This window comes from Eulemur rufifrons, chromosome 2, assembly GCF_041146395.1.
Source record: "Eulemur rufifrons isolate Redbay chromosome 2, OSU_ERuf_1, whole genome shotgun sequence".
Lineage (NCBI taxonomy): Eukaryota > Metazoa > Chordata > Mammalia > Primates > Lemuridae > Eulemur > Eulemur rufifrons.
The window spans coordinates 44,145,861-44,168,147 of NC_090984.1; the positions used below are offsets into that span (position 1 = coordinate 44,145,861).

A 22,287-nucleotide genomic window follows, 5' to 3' on the forward strand; every position below is an offset into this window, starting at 1 on the left:
GTGCTCTTGAAGCTAAACTGCCAGAAGATCCCAACTGATCAAACAACAATCAACAAACTATTTATCTTTTGTTACAGTTTTCAGGACACTGTGTAAGTTTCCATCAATAACATATACAACCTTGTCCTTAGGGATCTATAATACAGCCAGGGAGAATAAATATAATGGATATAGAAAAAATATATACAGTTCCCTGTAACAATTGAATACATATTTAAATTGTCAGTGTCTAACAGTACTTGTTACACAGTAGAGATCCTATAATTACATATTAAAGTTAATTAATTATTAAGTGAATAATTTAGTTAATTAGTGCAATGGTGTTTGAATAAGAGAGATTGGCCTGAGCCAAAACACCTTATAAAAAAGGAGAAATTTGAATAGATTTTCTTAGGATGGATTGAATTCTTTGAAATGATAAGATAAGACAATGGAATTCTAGCCTGTAGACTTATTTTGCAAATGGTACAAAACAACCTGTGATAAAACAAAACAAAACAAAACAAACAAAAAACTAACCTATGATAAGTTTAAAGAGATGTGGGTCTTGAATCATCCAGCATCAAGAAAATTTTATTGCAAAGGCACAGATTTTCATTATTTGTTATTGAATTTTGTCACTAGTATCATACTGCTGTAACATACATTGATTGCCTAGATAACGGGAATATTTCTTACATATTTAAAAATGCATTTCCCTTTCAGTAATCAGGTTCCTCCCACTTCCCCTTCCCTGTTGGTCTTCTACCATTCTGGTTAGGATGTGAGATTTATTGACTAAAGGGTGGAGTATATGGCCCAGAGCTCCTACCCAATATAAAGAAGAAATAGAGTCTTTACTGGAGGGAGGGGCCAAGGAAAAAAGAGGAAGGGGCGGGAAGCAAAGGCCAGATAAAAGCATTTAATCTATATCCTTCTCTTGGAGATAAAACCCTGGAAGGTAGTTCAGGGTTGAGTTTGAAGTAATAGAAACATCCGTAAATGTTGGAAGGGGAGACTTGTAGGGCACCAGGGTTTGCTCTTCGCTTCCTGGGCAAAAGCCTTAGAAAAGTCCTGTGTTTGGTTGCTGCTGTCCAACACGTCAATGAGTGGAAGATAATAAGAGAGAGGGGCACAGCATGTCTTGCATGCTCCTGGAGTATAGGGAAAGCAGATAGAGTTTCCAGATTCCCCAGAGGGTGCAGAACAGCCCAGAAAACTGGTGGGCAGGACTTAAGTTAAATGTCACTTCCTCAGGGACACCTTCCTTGATCAGCCCTAGCCTAGGTAGAACCCTCCTGCCCTCCTCCCCCACCCATGATATATTCTCCAAGCAAGCACCCAGTACTTATCCTTCTTGGCACTTAACTATTGGGTCATTATTTGTTTGACGTCTGCCTTTCCCTGTAGACTTCCTCCTGTGTGAGGGGAGACACATTTCTGCCTTGCTCGTTATAAGTCTGGTTCAACAATGCACCAAGAAGTACATAGTTGGTGCTCAGTAAAGACATCTTGAATGAATGATCTTTACTCAGCCAAGAGTGTGTGACCAAGGCTTTAATTCATGAATCTGCAGGTGAGACCTTAAACCAGACCACACACTTATAGAACTATCACTTTCAATCACCTCATATTTTGCAGTTTTACTGTTTCATCTTCACATTCATGTATCATAGCAGTCAGCATGTCCATTATAACCATTACAACCCTGTGTGGTGGACATTATTAGTCCCATCTTGCAATTGGAAAGAAGTCGAATAACTTGCCCAGTATCTGGGCCCCTTTACAAACTATTGCAAATAAGGAAAATCCCCTTGAACAGGCTGCATTCCTAGGGTACATGTTTGTGCTGTGCTCTTATTCCTGACTTGACAGCTAGTGGCTGCTGTATAGGAATTTTCTGGGGGTCTCAGTTCTAGCAGCCAGGGTTCTGTGTGCAATTTCCTGCCCTCCCAAACTGTTATAGGATGCAGGCAACCCCGGGAATTGTCCATATAAGGATGACACAAATACTATATCCTTCAAAGCCACTAAATTCACTATGCCTTGCATATCCTGGAGAGGCAGCCGTGTGTGTGTGTGTGTGTGTGTGTGTGTGTGTGTTTCTGAGGTAAGTAGGGGGTCGTCCTGGGAACCCCAGTCTTAACTGTGGGCTGGGCAAGAGGACCATCCCGTCACCTCCCCCATCCTAAATCTTAGGTTCCAGCATTCACAGGCCCCTGGGTTGGAATCCAGCTCGAAGTCTCGGAGCATCCTGGATTCAGCCAGAGTGGCTAGAACTAAGCCTCGGAAGAGCCACGCCTTGAATGGGCTCTCGACACCCGGGGGGCAAGTGGCAGCGACGAAGCCCCCTCTTTGGTCGGCACATCACTCCCCCCAGCCCCCCACCCGCTCCACTGCGGCCTTGGAGGCAGGGGGTGGGGACCCTCCAGTCTCTGCTGGGTACCCGGCGGGAGAGGCGTAGGGAGGCGGGGGCGACGAGGACGGGTCTCCTCGCGGGCCAGGGCCTCCGGGGCCTCCTAGGCCTCCGGGGCCGCGGTCTCCAGCGCGCATTCTTGGTGCAGGTGGCACAGCTTTCTGCGCCGGCCGTCTTCCCAGATCACGGGAGAAGCTAATCTCGGGTCTAGACCTCCCAGCCGCAGAGCGGGCTAAAACCGCTACTCCACCTCTTCCCATTTCTCTCCTCCCCACCCCAAGACGAAAAATCCCGGGCCTGGCAGACCTGATCACCTCTGCCTCCTCCCACTGCGCTAATCCTGCGAGCGAGGGAGGCCCCGCGCCGAGGCGGTGGCTGGCAAAGGGGAGTGGAAAGGGAGGATGGATGGGGCCGGGGGGTGGGGTGGTGATGAGGGGGATGTAGGAGGGGGTGTCATTTTCTTTTTCTTTCTTTTTTTTTTAAAAAGTATTTCTCTCGCGAGAAACCGCTGCGCGGACGATATTTGAAGAGGTGGGGAAAGGAGGGGGCCGCGGGAGCCGCGGTAGAGACTGTGGGTGCCACAGGCGGACAGGCGGCCACAGCTGGGACAGCTGCGGACGGAGCGGAACAGCGGCTGCAGCGGCCAGGACCGACGAGCAGCCGCCGCCGCCTCTTGGGGGATCGGAGCCTCCGCTTCTCCAGTGGGTGCAGCCAGGGTCCCGACAGGGATCGGGCGGCCACCGCGGCTGGAGCTCCAGCCACGGAGGCTTTTGCGTTTGCGCCGCGCCGCGCCGAGGGCAGGGACAGGGACTGGGGTGAGGGGCTGTCCCGGAACGTCCACAGCTGGCGCTGGCCCTCCCTTGCCTGACAGCTTCCTGGCCGGGGGCTCCCGGTGCCGGGCTCCGCGTCAGATGCTCGGGGGCGGTGGCAGCGCCCGGAGCCGGCAGGGACGGCGCGGCGGGCTTCCAGCCCCGCGGCTTGGCGGAGAGGACAGGCTGAGGAGCTGGGGCGTTGCGAGTGCGCATGGCGCGCAATTCGTGCCACTGAAAAAATAAACCCAGCGAGCTCGCCCCGGGGCTAAGGACCGCTCGGGACATGGGTACTCTGCGCTGCGCTCTTCAGGCGGCGTCTGGGAGGCCGAGGGGTCGGCCGGAGCTGCTGCCGCCGGGGGCCTGGGCTTTTCGGCCAACTGTGGACCAAACGGTCTTCACTTACCCAAATTAACTGCGCCACGCGCAGGCGGCGCGCGGGTTGGGCTAGCTGGGGAATGGGGACCGCGAGGCTTCAGCATCCCGGTGCCGACTGTCTCCCCCGCCTCGGGGATTTGTCTCTGTGTTGCAGCTGGCAGGGGCCGCCTGAAGTGGGAGCAGCGCCTGGAGAAGGCGGGAGGAGCCCGGCCCGGGGGACGGGCGGCGGGAGAGCGGGACCCCGGCGGCGCGGTGCGCTTAAGGGCGCAGCGGCGGCCGCAGACCGAGCCCGGGGCGCAGCCAGAGGCGGCGGGAGCCGGCGGCGGCTCGGCATCATGCTGCGAGGGGGCCTGCTGGAGATCATCCTGGGATTTACCGTGCTCTTAGCGTCCTACACGAGCCATGGGGCGGACGCCAATCTGGAGGCTGGGAACGTGAAGGAAACCAGAGCCAGCCGGGCCAAGAGAAGAGGCGGCGGAGGACACGACGCGCTTAAAGGGTAAAGGAACCGGTCGACTCCTTTGGTGTGGGTCTCCCCTCCCCCTTCTGCCGAGTTTTCCGATCTAGACGAACTGACAGAGGTGATTCTCGAAGTAGAATGCTCCTTCCGCGGCAAGACGTCCTGGGGGCACCTTGGAGGTGCCAGGGTTAGGCAGTCCTCACCGAGTTTGGGGCTAAACCACCTTGCTCCTCCTAAGGATTTCTGCCGCAGAGGAGAGGGCACGATTAAAAGGAGTCTTGCAAGGGCCATTGTTGAGGCAGATTTTGGGAGGCGATGATTCCTTGAGGAAGAAGGGGAGGAGTTGCGACCGAGGGAAGAGAAGCCCATTCCTTTCCCCTTCATACCAATTCCGGTTGTGTCTAGGGGGAAGCACTTCCCTTGTGGGCATCTTTGTAGATGCTCTGTTTGAACGGGAACAAGGAAAGGAAGGGATTCTAGTGACAGTCAGAGGAGAAGAAACACGGTTAATAGTTGTCTCTCTTGTAAATTATAGTTACGAAATTAGGGACTTAATTTTCTGGGCAACGCTCCCTTTCAGATGTCTACCCTGGAAGCAGAGCAGACAAAGTGTCTCTGAAAACTTGTTTTTGGGTTGTGCGGAGCGCTCTGTTTCACTGAGGCAGTAGTGCTGCTGTGGCTGGCCTTAAGTGGGTGCTTTTAACCAGGAGTGTATGTGTTATGTACATGCCATTGACCACTTCACCGGCTTCCCATGTCCCTGTTACAGAAGACGTTTCAGCAGGAAAGATTTAAATTAAGCAGGTTGACTAAAGGTTGTCAGTTTCCTGACTTGAAGGGGTTTGGGAATACGTTTCCTTTAAGATTTTTCAGCTTGGAAAAGAAATCTGTCTTTCTGGGATTGTTTAAATTCAAGCCTCCATAGAAACAGCAGGATGGACTATAAATGACCTCTTTTATCTTCTTGGAGGAGCCTGTTAAATGAACCCAGACAGTAAATATACAGAGGTTTTCTATTAAATTTTAAAAATTCTCGCTGAGGCTTTTTTCCTGAGTGGTTCTGTAGCTTGATTATATGGCCCTGAGTGACTAAGTGACAATCTCCACTCGGATATGTGGCTGACCATTTCACTTATTCTTTTTTGCTATGGGCTTTTTTAATTGTATAGATGTAGTGAAATCTGTGTTTTTATGGCCCAGGTATGAAAAGAAAGAGTACAGTAAACTGAACCAGAGCAGTTTTTGAGTCTCTGTCTGAACTAGGAACAAGATGATTATCAGAGCCAAGTGCTTAGGCTATGGTAAAATATATATGATTTTCTGACCCCAGAAAATAGTTATGATTGATTCGGTTCCATCTTGGCCTTTGGGGAAAATAAACCCAGCATGTTGATAATGTTGGAAAGTAAATTTGCTTATCACGGTAAGTCTGACGCTGACCAGGCAGCAGACGTTTATTGCCCTGTTTGCAAGGCACATGGCAAGTTCAATAAATGAACTGAAACTCTGATTTTCAGATGTTCTTAAAAGCACTTGATTTAGTACAGCATTTTTCATTAAAAACCATATTTCTGCTAGGCAATATTATCTTAATAACTATTCTGATAGCATTGCTCCTATATGTAGAGGAAATAGAGACTTAACTCTATGGATAAAATCTACAGGGTGACCTTAAGCCGGGGTAGACTTATGTCTCATCTGTGCCCTGTCACCAGCCAGTGTGTTTTGTTGGGCGGCACAGTCCCAATGTGAAAACAGAAACTAAACTTTACTTTGTTGCTTACCAGGATGCAAAACTTTTACTCACACCCGTGCTCATTTCTGTTGGGTTTTACATTTTTGTATGATTTCACTGAGACACCTCTCTGTGCTCCTTACAGTATTTGATCACTAACACAGACCTTATCCTATTGCGAACTATTTATAAAGCCTTCCTAAAAACACGGTATTAATAGAATAGTAATTATGGGGGTTCCTAATTCTCATGTTATCTATAAGTTTTTATATGTATATTATGTATATGGTGGGTAAAAATAATCTAAAAGGATAAACAATTAAAAGTATTTCCTCCTACCTCTCGGAGACCACTTTCTTGTATATTTTTCTAGAAATATTACAGACATATAATGTGGAAATATTATATGTAATATGTACACTAATAAATATGTGTGTATGCATATGCACATGTATGTGTCCTTTTTAATACAGAGAATATACTGTACCTAATATTCTGAACTTTATTCAGTTTTTATATGTCTTTAGTGCATCCATCTATTAACACATGTGGACTTACCTAATGCATTTTCTTGTTGTATAGAATCCCATCATGTGGCTGGAACAGTTTCCTAATGATGGCTCTTTAGATTATATTAAATCTTTTGCTATGAGCAACATTCTTCTACATACCTGTGTGTACATGTATAAGTTTATATGTGGTATAAATCAGTAAAAGTCAAATTGCTGGATTGATGGCTTTCCTGTAGATTTTAAACAAACATCAATTCGGATGTTAAATTTGAATAAAATTTAAAATTTATTCTCTCTGCTTATTGCCATTGCAATCTCACATGAATAAGTCCTTTAACTGTGCCCTGCTGTATAAATCATCAGGAAAAGCAGTTATGTATTACATTTTTCCAGTTATTGCTTAAAATTTCTATTTTTGCTTGTTAAAATATTACTAGTTTCAAAACTAACCTCTTTGACTATGGTAAAACCTGTTTACCATTTTGATGGAAATGTACAGTTTATGAAGCGAAAGTGATTTGTAACCCCTTAGTCTGCCTGCTGCCCAGTTGGTGGCAGCAACTTTCAGCACCTCACTAATATTTCCTCTAGTTAAAAGGTGCTTTAAACTCATCAGTATCTGCTGTGCACTGGTCCATTCTCCCTTACAAATACTGCCTTCTTCTTTTTCTCTGATGTGGCAGGTGACTACAAAATCCACTTTAGTGTCCTTCTTAAGATATGTATTCCTTTCCTGTCAGCTGCCTCTCTTCACAGACTGGGGACCTGCCTCGTTTTCCCCTCACCGGTTGTGTAGTCCTAGCTTGTCTTCCTCTCCTCCCATCCTGTTGCAGGTGTTTTTCTTTTTCCCCCTTCCCACTGGGCAGCAAAAGTTGTTCCACAGTGGAAATTTAAGCATCCTCAAATTTCTTCCCAGCTTTTGCTGTGTTTTCTTAGAGTAAATCGCCAATTTCTGTTTTTACAGGAAATCTCTTTTTTAATGGAATGAGTGTGGTCCCCATTTGCTCTGCAAAAATTGTTATTTTTCTCTATTTTCAAATGAGAATTTTGCAAGTTTCAAAAATATTTTAAATAGTAAATGGATAGTAGTGTTCCTTTGCTTGAGCATTGCTTGACACGTGTGAAGTGACTTTATGAGAAATAATAAATCCTAACTTTGTTTGAATTTTAGTTCACAAGAATTTTTCTTAGCAAAATTCTAAACTTCTGTGATTAGGTGAAACATATGGGAGACCAGTCCAATATTAAGAAAACAACTCAACTCTATTTGAATGATAGTTAATGTAACATTTATTTATGGTTGCCTTATTGTTTTAGCTCCCAAGTAAGGAAATATTACTGTTTCCTGTCAAAGGGAAAAATTCTTTACAGTGAATTCTTTTCCCAAATCTCCGATAAGATGGATTGTGACATCTGTCCTTGTTGCCTGGTTTATTGGCATATGAGACAGTTATACTTTACACAATTTGTCCCCTTATACGTGATTCCTTTTGGTTTTTGTTTATTTGTTTATTTCTTCCAGAGGTCTTGTTGCCAGAAAAATACACATGGAACAGTTTGTACACAGAGTAGATTATGTGACAGCAAACTCCAAAGGATTAATTACACAGAAGTCTGTTATTAAAGAACTTTAAAAGGGAACACAGAAAAAGTTTTGTAGACTTTATAAAGTCCATTTTACTTTATAAAGAGGACTTTAAGACTTGATCTGAAGTCAGATGGGCTACTAACTAAATATGGGGAAAAACTCTGGAAGTGCTATGGTTTATCTTTGCATTTATTGAAAAGATTAAGCTAAAGCATTGAGATACAATTTTTGAAAAAAAGATACAATATTCTTAAATAGATGATTTCAGCAATTCCACATTTCAAACAAGAAGATGGAGACAAAATGTTTATTTATGTGACTGATTTTGTAACATTTAGGACATAGAGGTTGTTTACAAAAATGCAAGTCATTGGTAACACAATTTAATTAAATATACATCAACCTACAGTGAAATGAGGTGGTGGAAATGGAATTACAGATATCCCTTCAAGTTTATTTGGAATTTTGAAGAATATTGAAATGTTCCTTTGTTGTCTTGTGTAGGAGATACTTAAAAATTATATGATTATACTATTGATTCTAATCAAGCAATATACTAAAATATTATTAGGGCATTCATGCACTAGTTTACTTTTTCCTACAATAAGCCAATCAATCAGCCTAACCAATGTGGAAATTTTAGCTTTAATTTTCCATGTGAAAATAAGATTTTAAAAATTTTTTCTTGAAAGAGAAATAAACTGTTTTAACAATTTCTTTGTTTCTAGAAACTAACCCAGCAAATGGGCCTACTTAAGCAACTTAGAATTTTTTTCCTTGAAATTTTTTGCAAAAGCTGACTCAATAACATGTCAGGCCTAAGTTTCATGGCTGGGGTATGAGAGTTTAGTGTTTCACGAGTGTTAAATTTGATTTTCCCATTAGATTGTAAAATCTTCAAAGGGAAGAATCCTTTCATAATAAGCATTTTACCACTAACTTATCATTAAATAGGTTTTCAAAGAGTTCATTAATTTCAGGAAGCCTTGACTGAATGCCAGCCTGAACTTAGCTCTGTGGAATGCCAGAGATATACAGCTTGGAGGGGCTCACTAGTTAGCAGAAGAATCTGGAACCACTAGTCCACAGATAGGTATTGGTCATGAAAGGTACAGGGCGTGAAGTCTAGTATTAAGTAAAAACAAATACATAATAACATTGTAGCCACAGCAGGTAATGTTTAGATAACATTTATGTGCCAGGCGCTGCTCTAACTGCTCTAAGTGTTTTACATATGACAATTCATTTAATCCTCACAGCTTTTTCATGAGGTGGGTCCTTTTATTAGCTTCCTTTCACAGATGTGGGAGCTGAGATACTATGTAGAGGTTAAGTTCTAAAGACAAAGTCTTAATACTAAATTTTCTTTCTTCATAAATTTTAGTTATGGTTTTGGTTTTTCATTCCACTGGACAAAAATGCAGGACTAAGACATTGGTAAAATTCCACTTAAAATTCCTAATATTCTTTCATGTTAGTTCACAAATCCTAAGTATGGTTAATCACCTAGTGTTATTTGGTCAAATAAGAAACTTTCTGCAAAGATGTTAATAAAACAGAAAAGAAAATCATAGATGTTGGAGCCGGCAGGACCTTGGATTGCATGTGTGCTATATTTTAATATTATACCTTGAAGTTGTGTTGAGGGTGATGGGTACCATCACAGGCATCTTTTTGCAGCATTGCCCAGGCTTATGAGCTGGGGGAGCTGCTCAGTATGTCACTGAGTCTCTTGCTCTCATGTTCCATGTGAGCAATTTCTCTCAGAATATATTTGCAAGAGGTGTTTCTCTTTCCAGGGGAAATTGGTATGTATTTTAAATTCTTACCAGTAAGATGAGTTATTTAATTCTTTATGTTTCATTTTTTTTTTTTTTAACCATGGTTGCCTATAAGCTTAGAACCATTTTTTTTAACATTAAATTGCAACAATAATTGCAAAAAATAAAAATTAGCTCTGATGTATCACTTATGATTGCTCTTTACAAATATTAATTCCTGTAAGACATAACTCCTTAATGAGGGAGATTAGCATATTTGTTCATTTAACAGATGAGGAAACAGAGGGATTCAGATTCTCGGTAATCACTCCGAGGACATAAACTAGTAAGAGGTAGAGTTAGGAAATCTGGCTTCATCTGGATCTCTTAGTCAGTATATTTTCCTGCTTTTCAATTCTAATAAATCTTATAGCTGCTAAGTTTCTTTCTTCCATACTGTTGATACCTTAATTTCCCCAGAATCTCCTCCTACTGTCGCTGTGGGGAAGGGCTCAATGTTTATTGAAGGCAGATGCTGTTGCAAGCCAAGGGAAGCATTTTGTGGGAATGGGATTAATCAGAAAAGACTTCACCAGGGGTGGGCAAACTGTGGACCAAACTGACTGTTTTTGAAAACAGAGTTTTATTGAAATGAAGCCATGCCCATTTGTTTACCTATTATCTGTGGCTGCTCTCACACTATAGCAGCAGAGTGGAGCGGTTACGACAGAGACTGTGTGGCCCACAAAGCTGAAGTATTTGCTATTTGGCTCTTTACAGAAAAAATTTACCAACCTCTGATCTATGTGATAAAAAGCGACCATCTACTAGGACTGAGAACTCCTTGAAGGCAGGCAGAGGTTTTGTTTGTTTTATTTATTTCCAGGGATACCTAGGAACTGGGCGTGTGATGAGGCGTTCAACAGGTAATTTTTGATGGTCAAACTCTGACCAGTTTTGACGGACTGATTGGGCGTGGTTAATTTTATAAAGTAGAGCTTGGGGGAAGTAGAGGAGAGAAATAAAGAAAAAATCTGAGTGAAAAAGACAAAGTGAAAAGGGTAGGAAGTGTTTGGGGTCATGGGACATTGAGTACAGTTGGGCAGGGTTTGCATTGCTTGGCTCCAGCCAGCACTGCTCATAGTGTAGCAGTCTGTGAAACTGGCGCCCCCTGGGGTTGCGCAGTTTGCAACCTTGAGCACTCTTGTGAGCCCCTGTACATAGATAGTGACACTGAGGGACAGGAGAAGGACAAATGGAAAAATGGACATCACTGATCGTTGTGAAAGGTGAGGATGGAGAGCTAGTAAGGGATTCTGAGCTGGGAACATGATCAGATCTGTGCCTCTGTGGCAAAAATGTGAAAGATGGACAATCCAGAGAGTAGGGAGACTAACGACAGGGAGACTTGGGAAGCTGGTGTAGCAGTCGCAGTGAGAGTGGATGATGGTCTGAGCAAAGGCAGTGGAGGAGGCGAAGCAAGAAGGCTCAAGTGGCTCTAGAAGTAACACAGGTGGTACTTAGCCAGTCGTTTGTGAGAGACAAAGGGGATGCTCTCACCTCCACATGTACCGAAATGCAATATGCACAGAAACATTACAGCACCATTAATGAGAAACTAAAGGGAAACAAGATCATTCCTAGGCCCTCTGCTAGGATGAAACAAGCTGTTTCCATTCGTGGGTGTTTTGGTTATCTTATTGCTACTTAACAAATCACCCCAAACTTAGTGGTTTAAAACAACAATTCTATTATTTCTCATGATTCTGTGGGTCAGGAATTTAGACAGGGCACAGTGGGGAATCTTGTCTCTGCTCCCCACAATGTCTGTGGGGCTGGAACATCCATGATGACTTTTTCACCTGTGTATCTGGTTCTGCGACCTGCACTGGTCCCTGGAGCCCTGTTTCCTTGGGTGTGGTTTATCTGCAAAGAGCCCCTTGTCTGGCTCTGCTGGGGGCCTTCCAGGTTTTAAAGCTCTCTCTCATGCAGTCTCCTGCGTGGACCTGCCCCTGGGATGGCCACTGAGTGTGTTTTTTCAAATGGGGAAACTGAGCCCCAGATGCAGTGACTAGGCCTTGCTCAGGGCATCTGTCGGGGCTGGATCTTGAACAATAAACAGCCTCCTGATGCTGGTCATGTGCTTTGAACCCCTATGTTGACTGCAGGCTGACTTGAACGTTGGGAGCTGCCTGGATGGGCTTGAATGGGCTCGTGTATTCTCAGTGTTGGCTGGGTTCCTCGATTCTCCTCCATGTAGTCTCAGATTGCCTCCTTCTACACACGGCCTTTCTACATGGTCTCTCCAGCAGCCTGGCCAGACTTTTTATATGGCATCTCCGCCTCTCTCAAGAGCACACAAGTGGAGCCTACCAGACTTTCTTCAAACTTAGCCTGGAACTGCATGACACAAAATGCCATGCAAGTCACAGGCCTTGCTCAGATTCGAGGGCATGGACTAATAAGCCCTACTTTTTGCTGTGAGGAGCAGCATGTATCTGCAAGGAGGGGAGAAACGGTTGGGGCCATCCTTGGAAACCGGCTACCACGGCGAGGCAATAGATCTTTGAGAAAGCTAACCAGACATTTTGAGTTTTAATTCTAAGTTGTTCGAGCCCCATTGGCTTAGTTCTCTCCTGAGGGTGCTTCATTGTATTTTGCTGCCGTGCCTATAGAATGAAAAATACTCCATAATTCATGAAATGTCTTCATGTTCTGTTAAATTAATGTTAAGGGCATTGTTCTTAATTTGTCCATAGTTCTGCGTTTAGAGGACACACAACCATCAGCAATAAGATTAAAGTTTCTAATGACCTGGTATATTCTGTTTTATTCAAATATGAGAATTATAAAACACCTCTTTTCCTTTAGCTTTTAAGAAAATCGGTGACAAATTTAATGCAAAGTCACTCTAATTTATTAACTTAGGTGTTTGGTATGTTTTGCTTTTCTTCTATATGGAATTTTATTTTTAATTTCTAATGATAGCCTGATTTTTACGTACCTGTTGGTGTAATCTGCCTCAACATTCTTTTTTGAATCATAAATACATTTTTTGGAATAGTAAATAAAAGTAGATGTGCAGTTGCCAATAGAAGTGGTGTTGTAATGAGCCGAACTCTATTATTTTTGTCAGTAATGGAGTAGCCACACTGTTAAAATAAAACTGGATTAGGGATATGGTCAAGTTTGGATTGCGGGTGTTCTATACTATATCAAATCTTAGTTTTAATTTTCCTGTGACTACCACTGTTTCAACTTAAGTGACTTTTTTTTGGTTGAAGTTATCGCTAAGTCTGTGTATTCAGCCCCCTCAGACCGGAAAAGAGAGAGGAAAATTCCCTATCTCCACCATTCCCAGCCGGAGATGTATTCCAGACAGCAAGCAGCCTCAGAGTGGGAGAATTGCTCTCTTAAACAAGTGGTTTTGTTCAGTGTTTTGAAGGGTTGTGAATTCCTAGACCATCAGTCATACTTACATTCAAATATAAGTATCCAAACACATCTAATTCCAAATATAGTACAACCATTTTATGATGTTGGTATTGGGAGACAGGATTTATGTCTGCCCAATGGACACATTGTCTGCTGTTACATTTCATGGTTTTGAACTGAAGTATCGTAATATCTTTATTAATAAAAAAAATGTATTCCAGAGGCAGGGTTTTATTTTATTTTGTGTTTTTTTTGTTTTATTTTTTTTTTCTTCTCCTCCTTCCTCTTTGTTTTCTGTTTCTTTTTTTTCTTCATCACCATCTCGTTTGTCTTCTTTTTCTTGTAACTAACTTCATAAGCTGTGCTACAAATAAAATAGGGAGACTAGGAATATCAAATGAGAGTTAAAAACCTTAAGAACAATAAATAGATACTAACTTAAATATAAAATTTTTACCTGGGAGCCTCAGGGTGTTCAAAAAGAGAAACAGGGCTAAGTTTGTTTGTTTTTTTTTTTTTAGAGGAGGGAAGGAGAAAGGCTGATGGAGGTGGGAGAAAGTTCTAGAGTACAGAGTCCTATCCGCAGAGCAGAGATTGAGTTTTGGCAGATATTGATGACAACTCCCTCACTCCAGACAGCATTGGGATCAGGCAACCTGTGGCCTTAACCAACTTCTTTAGGGGACAGAGAGCTTTTGGAGGAGAGTCAGGGCATAAAAGAAAGACAGATGTTTGGATGCTAGAAGAGATTCCTGTAAAAACATTTAGAGGAATGCAGTGGAAAAGCAGATTAATCCATCATTTATTATGCATCTATGTACATGGTACCATGTAAACGTTGGTGCATCCCTCTCCCTGTGGATAATGGCTTATTGCCTATCATTTCCCCTGTCCTTTCAGTGCTATTAATAATTCATAAGCTTGTATAGTCAGACCCTAATAGGTTTGTGCCTTTGATGAATAACTTTTAAAGGCCCTTCTTATTTTTAAATGTTTTTACTTTTGCAAATGAAATCATGACTCATATCTTCTTCCATAGCCAGGCCATCCATCTTTACAAAAATTAATATTACAAATTAGAATTTGTAATATTTATAATGGGACAGATTTTAGAAATTTATAAATGCTGGAACTGAGGCCCAGAGAAAGTCCATTAAAAAGTGCTCAGAGTGTTTATTTTCCTCTCTACTTCTTAGGTATGGAAGCTGAATCACGTGGTGGCAAGAGCTGATTTAAGTAGAAGTGTGAGGTTGGGTAGTAGATTGTGCCTCTTCTTTGTGTTCATACCCTCGGAGAGGTTGACTGGTGCAATTTTCTCCACTGTGCTTGAATAAGCAAACCTTCTGCATAATGTAGGCATGGACATTTTTCTCTTTCTCTTTTATTTGGCCTTAGGTAGTGCAATTAGTCTCTCAGTGGTCAACCCTGAGGGGGCATACTGTGTAGTAGAGTTTTAGATCCTCAGTGCTAACTTGCTGCCAATGACAGATTCGGTTGGGTGGGGTGGGGTGGGGCTTTTTGAGGGAGGTAGTTGCCCCTGAGAATAGCAGAGAGGTTGTTGGAAAAAGAGAAGTGGGAGTCTTCTTTGGGAAATCCTCTTTGGGAGTCTGAAGGGTAACTTCTCTTCCCCACCCCACACACTCTGGCAATTAAAGAGTCAAATGTCCTGGGATTGGTCAAGGCAATTCTGGGTTTGTGATTAAGCTTGTTCTCTTGTTTAAAACTTCCTGATTCAATTATCCAAACTATAAATTTATACATTTAGATTGTGTGTAATAAACATGCCAATGAAGAAAAAAAAATCTTGATTTCTTGTCTTTTCTTCCATATCATCTCCCCTAATAATTTTTTAAAACATCTGTCTAATGCAAGTGACAAACTATTTTTTGAGCATTAGCTGTGTTTGAATTGGACCGAATGCTTAATTCTCAGAATGAACACCCTGTCTCAGGCCTGTTGATGTTATTATCTTCTTTCCAATGATTCCAGGCAGAACTACTATTTAGAATATCTTTCTCCCCCTTTACTGATGGGGTTAATGTCTGAAGTGATGTGCACAAGTGCTTTGCAATGAAGGACTTGATATGCAATCTTTAAGTCGACAAATAGTTTTTAATCTTTCATGGACTGCTGCTGCTTCACACCCTGGAGTTTAGGCCACTGACCTCAAGTTTGCAAATTTTATATCCCATTACCACCCTGTGAGCTCTGTACTCCCCAGGGCCACATAGTTGATGTTTTAGCTGGAATCTGAGAAAGTGTCTGAACATTTCCTGAAGAGTTGGCTAGGAGTGATTTGGCAGTTCAGTCATAAAAACCCAGAGCTAGTGGCTGGGGTATATGTTATAATTACCTCATACTGTTTCCTATTTGAGCCTGGTTGTGGGTAGTGGGGTAGAGTGGTATTGCTTGTGGGACTTTATTTTAAAGGACTAAGGAGTCATTTTCAATGATCGTTAATAACCATTGGCCATGTTTTGAGAAAGGCTTGGAAGTGTGGAGATAGACGTGTCTGCTGTCGAATCCCGGCTCCACCACCCACTAAGAAGAAACCTCAGAAAAGTGGCTTGACCTCAGTTTCTTCCCTTATAAATGACACTCACCTTCTTCCCTTATAAACGAGATTACAACACTCATCTTTCTCTGTTGTCCTAAGATTGAACGAGATAGTACAGTTCAAGTTCCTAGTACAGTGCCTGACATGTTTAGCTGTGATGAAGAGAATGATTATAAGGCTGTTACAGATAGGGAAAATGAGGCGTAGAGTCATGCAACAGACTGTTTTTTATAGATAAAAGCAAAAGTTAGATAATTTATGGCATTTGGATACTACAGTCTGCACTTTCTCATTTTAGAACTGATTATTTTACGAAACACAGGAAGCAAACCTAAACATCATCAAAAATTTTAAAAATGTAATTTTAATAGAAAATTACTATAGCTGTGGAGATCTGGTTATATTTAAAGATGATTTGTGGATAAATTTTTATTTTTAGATTTCTCCTTTCCCCCAAACTGTGTTGCCTTTATTGGGAAATAAACTTGCTAAGTATTATTCCTTATTATTAATAATATGTTCTTTTTAACTCTTTGAAAAAAGTTTACATTTTTTAATTGGCAGATTTGCCAAATAGGCCTTGCCTCCTTCCTGATGAACACTTCTTTTAAAAAGAGCCTTTCTAAAAGCAATTTAGATTTTAGGACATGGAAGGACTGCCTTGAGAAACCATTCTCTTTGGCAGCAGTGCAAAGGGATCCCCTGGTTGTTAGGACTGTTTGTTGCAAGGTGGTTGGCCATTCTTGAAATGTGCTTTAATTGCCTCTTTTGGAGTACGGGTTTGATTATGATTGGGTAGACCAGATGACCACTCACAATTCCAAGCCACAGTGCCCTTCAACTCATGATTTCGGAGGTAATCAGCTCTCTTCCCCATCTACACACTCCAGATCTCATGGAGAACTCTGATTCTGCTGCAGTCATATGCCCATCACTGTGGCCAAAGAGATAGGCACTCCAGATGGCCAAGACTGAGCCACGTGTCAGTCCTGCTTGAACCATGTAGAATAGGCTCCTCTTAGGAAAGAGGAGTTTGGTTAGCAAAGAAGGGGAGAGGATGCTGGGTGAGTAACACAATACATCTGCAGCCAAAGCAAGAAAATTCCCTTTTCTGTAGACCCAGTGTTGCTTCCACTCACTTTGTCATCACTGTTCTCTCTGGGTGCTTTGTGGGCAGGCCTCACTTGCACGATTGGGGCCAGGCTGACGCAGATTGGCCACCCCTGAGAGGAACCATAGCCCTCACTTTCTAATTGAGCATTCCTTCCTTTGGCTTCATGCCATGCAGCAACGTAATGCTCGTTTAGTACAAAGAGATTCTTATTTGTTGTTGTTTTTCTTTCATGCCCTAATTCTCTTGAGAAATTGAAAATATTTTTATTTTTTCATTTTCTTTTAATGATTTCCATTCTGATTTTAATAAGCGTTGACTTTCAGAGCGATCTTAAACTATTGAACATCCGGGAAAGTGGAACAAAACATACATTATCTTAATTTAGGCATAGCTTTGGTGAAATTCGTATACCCTGCATCCTGCATGCCAACCTCTGGTTAACTGATTGGCCCTGCACTCTAAGAAGCTGTAGTCGTTTCATATTCATTCACAGCCTATGAAAATAAGAGTGCTTTAAGTAAGGAATGATTTAAGCAGATAATAGTTATTTTTCTATTTGCCATTAAAAATTTTCAAATTACCTAATGTCTCTCATCCCCATGGGATAAATCACACTGCCACCAATGTAAAGTTTATAAAAAAGCAAAAATATAAAATCAAACAAATACCAGGTACTTTCTGTGCTCTGCTAACTTTCCAGGAAAGAAAGAAACCTCAAATAAAATAAACTCTTCTTTTTAGGGTTTTGAAAACCTTTTAGGTATTTTACAAGAATATGTAAACCGTTTTTTCTTTGTATTTTTGTAAGCAGTCCTAGCTTAATCTAGACATTGTGGAAAGTTTGACAGAAGACAACAGGATCTAATTCAACCTTGGACTGACTCATCGGCTCATTTGCATTTCCTTCTTTGAAAATAGGTTGTTTAACACACATTCTCGAGCACACTGAAAGGTCAGAAAACATACCAGGATTCCCTGCTAAATAATTTCTTCCCTTCATTTTATATTTCCCATGACTTTAAGAATTCTTCCATTTGTGTACAGAAAAACCAAACTTCAACACTTTATGGACCTTATACAAATAAATCCCTTTCCCCTCCAACACATCTTTTATTAACTGATAAGTTTATGGTTGTCATAAAGAAAGATAAAGTATCCGTATGAATGTGAATCATGTCAAAAAATAGTTGTAATGCCCGAGAGAATCTATCCCCTGAGCTGACATGCTTAATTATTTGCATAGGTGGAGTAAAGCCATTTGTTTTTAGATTCCTCATCCAGTGAACATTAACCTTATTTAGTAGCTGGATACTTGAGATTCATAGAAACACTCTGGTTAGTTCTTGCCACTTATTTAAGATGGTACATATGTTGGAATTGGACAGTTACTATCTCTAAGTGGGGATCCCCCCCGGCCAGGAATGTTGAGCTGTGTAACATAAAGGTGGTTCTTTAAGTCAATGAAAAAAGAAAACAAAAGTGTGATATGATGGTATTCAGGAGACTGTGGCTGTCAGGATGGACTACGCCAGATGCTACTGCAGGGTTGTTTTTTTTTTTTTAACTTTTTAATACACACACAGAGAATTTCAAATATATACAAAACTAAAGACTCAGTGACGCCCCAGCTTCAGCATTTATCAATGAATGGTCAGTCTTGTTTTGTCTACTTCTTCTCTTCCCCACTGCAGACTATTTTGAAGTAAATCTCTGAAAAATCATTTTATTTGTAAACACTTCAATAGGCATCTCTAAAAGACAAGGACTCTCTAAGAAACATAAATGTAATGCCACTATTACATTTAACATAATTTTTTAATATTATCAAATACCCAGTGAGTATTTAAATTTCCTTAATTAGGTCATTAATTTTATTTATGTTTTATAGCTCGTTCAAATCAAGATCCAAATAAAGTACCTATTTTATAATTGGTTGATACGTCTTTTAAATGTTTTTGAATATATAGATCGTCCTTTTGTCTTTTTTTTCCTTGCAATTTATTTATTGAAGAAATTGGTTCATGTCCTATAGAACTGTGCTTCTTAAGATTCCAGTCCACAAACTGCTTGTTACCAGTCCATGATGAGATGAGGAGCTTGTACCAGGATGTAAATCCAGTGTGTCACCAAGCACACTGTTTAGTTCAGCTGATACTTTATTCCTAGGAAGACCTTCTTGATGAAGGAAGCAGTGAGGTGGTTTACATTCTAGCTTAAGTGCCTTATCTCATTGTAGACTGGTAATACCTTGTTTGTAGACCACCGACCAGGCCCTGGACCACTCGTGGAGGCCACTGCAATAGAGTTTCTCATAGTCTAGTGATGCCTGCATTCCAGATGTGGTGCTTGTCATATTCCTTGGTCCCTGTGTTTGCTGTGAATTGCTAGTTAGAGCTAGAAGCTTGATCAAGCTCAGAATCAACTTTTTTGTCAAAAAGGCATTATAAGTGGTCTATGTCCTTCTGTTAGGAGGCATATTATAATTGCTAGTCTCTCTTTTTTTGATGTTAGCAGCCATTGATGATCATTACCTACATCTATTAATTTATTAGGGTGGCAGAATGAAGATATTCAAATTCTGTCATTTCTTATTTATTTATTGATGCTATAAAATTTTACTCCTAGTTTTGAACTTATGCTCAATGCTTCACAGCAAGTAATATTTGCAATACTGCTCAGTCTGCTTTTTCTGATCCATGACTTTTAAGGTTGTAGAAAAATTATTTAATATGTATTAGTAAGGATTGGCTATTATGAGGTATAAGGTTGTAGAAGATTCTGGCTGGGCACGTTGGCTCATGCCTGTAATCCTAGCACTCTAGGAGGCTGAGGCAGGAGGATCGCCTGAGCTCAGGAGTTAGAGACCAGCCTGAGCAAGAGCGAGAGACCCTGTCTGTACTAAAAATAGGAAAAATTAGTCAGGCAACTAAAAGTAGAAATAAAAAATTATCTGGGTGTGGTGGTGAGCGTGTGTGGTCCCAGCTACTTGGGAGGCTGAGGCAGGAGGATTGCTTGAGCCCAGGAGTTTGAGGTTGCTGTCAGCTATGCTGATGCCACGGCACTCTACCCAAGGTGACTGAGAGACTCTGTCAAAAAAAAAAAAAAAAAAAAAGATTGTAGAAGATTCACACAGAAGAAGCCTGGTACTTGAAGGGGCAGATAGGGGAGGAAATAATTCTGCAAGGATCCATTCCTCTCCCTTTATCTTGTGATCTTTTGTAAGCGTTAAAATGGAAACAGTATGTTATTTTTATGTTAAAGTAATGAGTTTCAGGCAAGGGCCTTATGAAAAGTTGGTAAGATTTTGGACTACAGGTGGAAAGAAGAAGATATTTGCAGAGATTTTAACATCTAGAAGTGAATCTTTGTGCCTTCATTTCAGCATTGTTTTCTCAGGGATGCTCTTTTTATTTAAGAAATTGGAATGAGTACACCTTTAGTGATTCAAATAAAAGATTCTAAAAACCACTGGTACACCCAAGCCCCCTTGGGAAAAAGGCCTGTAGCAACAAGAGCTGCCCCAGGACCTTCTCTGAGTGTTTGTGGGGGATGGTGTATGTGTGTTTGTGTGTGTACATGTGTGTGTGCACGTGTGTGCATGTGTGCAAGGCTCATTGCTGGTGTTTCACGTTGGTGAAAGATGTATGTTGTTTTCTAAGGCCTCGTGTATTTCTACTACCTGATACAAAACTCCCAGGTAAACTGACAGACTTTTGAAACATGCTTTTAGCTTTGTCATTGGGTGCTGCTACAGAGATTTGGAAGTCTTTTAGATATGGTAGGAGGTGGAATAGGTGGATGTATTTCATTCTGTTTTGACAGCATCATCACCACTTCAGAAGCTGTCATCATATTGAAGCTTTGCACAGGCATTTAGCACCCATGCTGCTTAATTACAGCTTAAAACGCAAATACTGTCCCTTCTTCCCCAGAGCTGGACAGACGTTGAGAGGACAGTGCTGGCGTCACTCAGGCTGAGAGGGAAATCTTTTGGACTGGGTTTCAGGGAAGAGCTGTGCTGGTGGTTGGAATGGGGAGAGTCGCCACTTTCCCTGTGTAAGGGATAGCATGTGGCAGCCTCTGAATTAAGTCATAAAGTTGCGAAATGAGAGGGATTTTTTTTTTTGTTTTTGTTTTTTTAGAAGATCATATGGGTCTCCCAGGCCTTCATGTAGCTCATTGTTTTCCTAAGCTGGGTCAGATAGTTGCCCGCATGACCTGATGGTTTTGCTTAGAGCTACTTTTCAAAAGACAAACCACACCCATGTTCAAGTGTAATGTACAAATGCATTCCAGTGCCAGCTCTGAGTAGGTTTTGAATTATCCACATTTTGAATCTTTATATTGCCCTCCACCCACCCACTCCTCAAAACACTGAACATGTTAAGAGGTGACTGATATTTCTACCAGAGGGTGCAGGATAGAATATTCACCATGCAGAAGCAACTGCATTTGGAAACAGAATCTATAGGAGTGAGTGTTCCTAAGATGTATTTCCTTTCCTTTGCTTTCCTTTTCCAATATACTTTCTAGTATCTGTCTTAAATTTTTTTTTTTTTTTTTGCAAACCTAGTAAAAGAAAACCAGAGTACAAAAATGATGTACAAATCAGTTTATATAAAAAAGAGAACATGTTCTTTTTGGAGTATTTGTGGAAACATCTTTCTAATTTCTAATCTAAAAATCTTTAGCACTAACTTTGGAATGTTTTTATTAATAAATTCTTTTGGTTTTTAATTAGTGATTTATGACATCTTTCCATTGTGTAGTCTTTGGAAAATTACTTCACTTCTCTCACTTTCAGTTTCCTCATCTAAAAATCCTCATCTGAAAATGAGCACAGCAATACAGTTTCTTGATAGGGTTTTGGGAAAGAGTCACATGATCATTTTATAAATTATAAAAATCTCTAAAAATTGCCAATTATTTTTATTCTACAGTGTGGCTTCATATGGAGTAGATTAAGTACTGACTTAGTCAAATTCCCTCAAATTTAAATTATATCATTTTTATTAAAAATTTTCCAGATATCTAGATGTTCAGAAATAAACACAACTTTGCTTCAATTGGAAAGTTAAAAAAACACTTGTCAGGTTTTTGAACACTAATATTGTGAAGTGCTAATTTCAATGCAATAATCTCAATGACTGCATGCTTATATTTAACTTCCTCTGACTTTATAGAAACTTGAAATCTATCAGTGACTTATTTTTTATTTATTTTTTTTATTCCTTAGCAACAATGTTGTCCCTGTACTGATGGAAGGTTTTGGTAGAGAAATGTTTTAAAAGATCTATTGCCTGTTGACTGCTATGAAATAGAGTTTGAGCTGCAAGATGTCTGAGGCTCTTGTAGCTATAAATTTTTTTAAATGATGCATCTGAAATGTGGAAGAATTTCACTCTCATATCCCATATACTCCATTTATGGGTATCTTTCATTATGTGTTTGATTTTTTTATTTTAGTTTTCTAAAATTAAAAAAAATAGATGGTGATATTGATTTCTCACTGATAACTTTTTTCATTTATTTTATTATTTAATA

General features: G+C 40.9%; 1 protein-coding gene across 1 annotated transcript in view; it reads left to right on the plus strand.

The window, feature by feature from the left end:
• The first annotated feature begins 2,959 nt into the window (after window positions 1–2,959).
• The window catches only part of FBN1 (fibrillin 1), a 229,089-nt gene continuing 209,761 nt past the window's right edge, over window positions 2,960–22,287 (plus strand). The window contains exons 1-2 of the mRNA XM_069483916.1: window positions 2,960–3,096; window positions 3,737–4,081. Of these exons, the coding sequence (XP_069340017.1) occupies window positions 3,918–4,081 (164 nt within the window). The 5' untranslated portion in view covers window positions 2,960–3,096; window positions 3,737–3,917. The remainder of the gene's footprint in view (window positions 3,097–3,736; window positions 4,082–22,287) is intronic.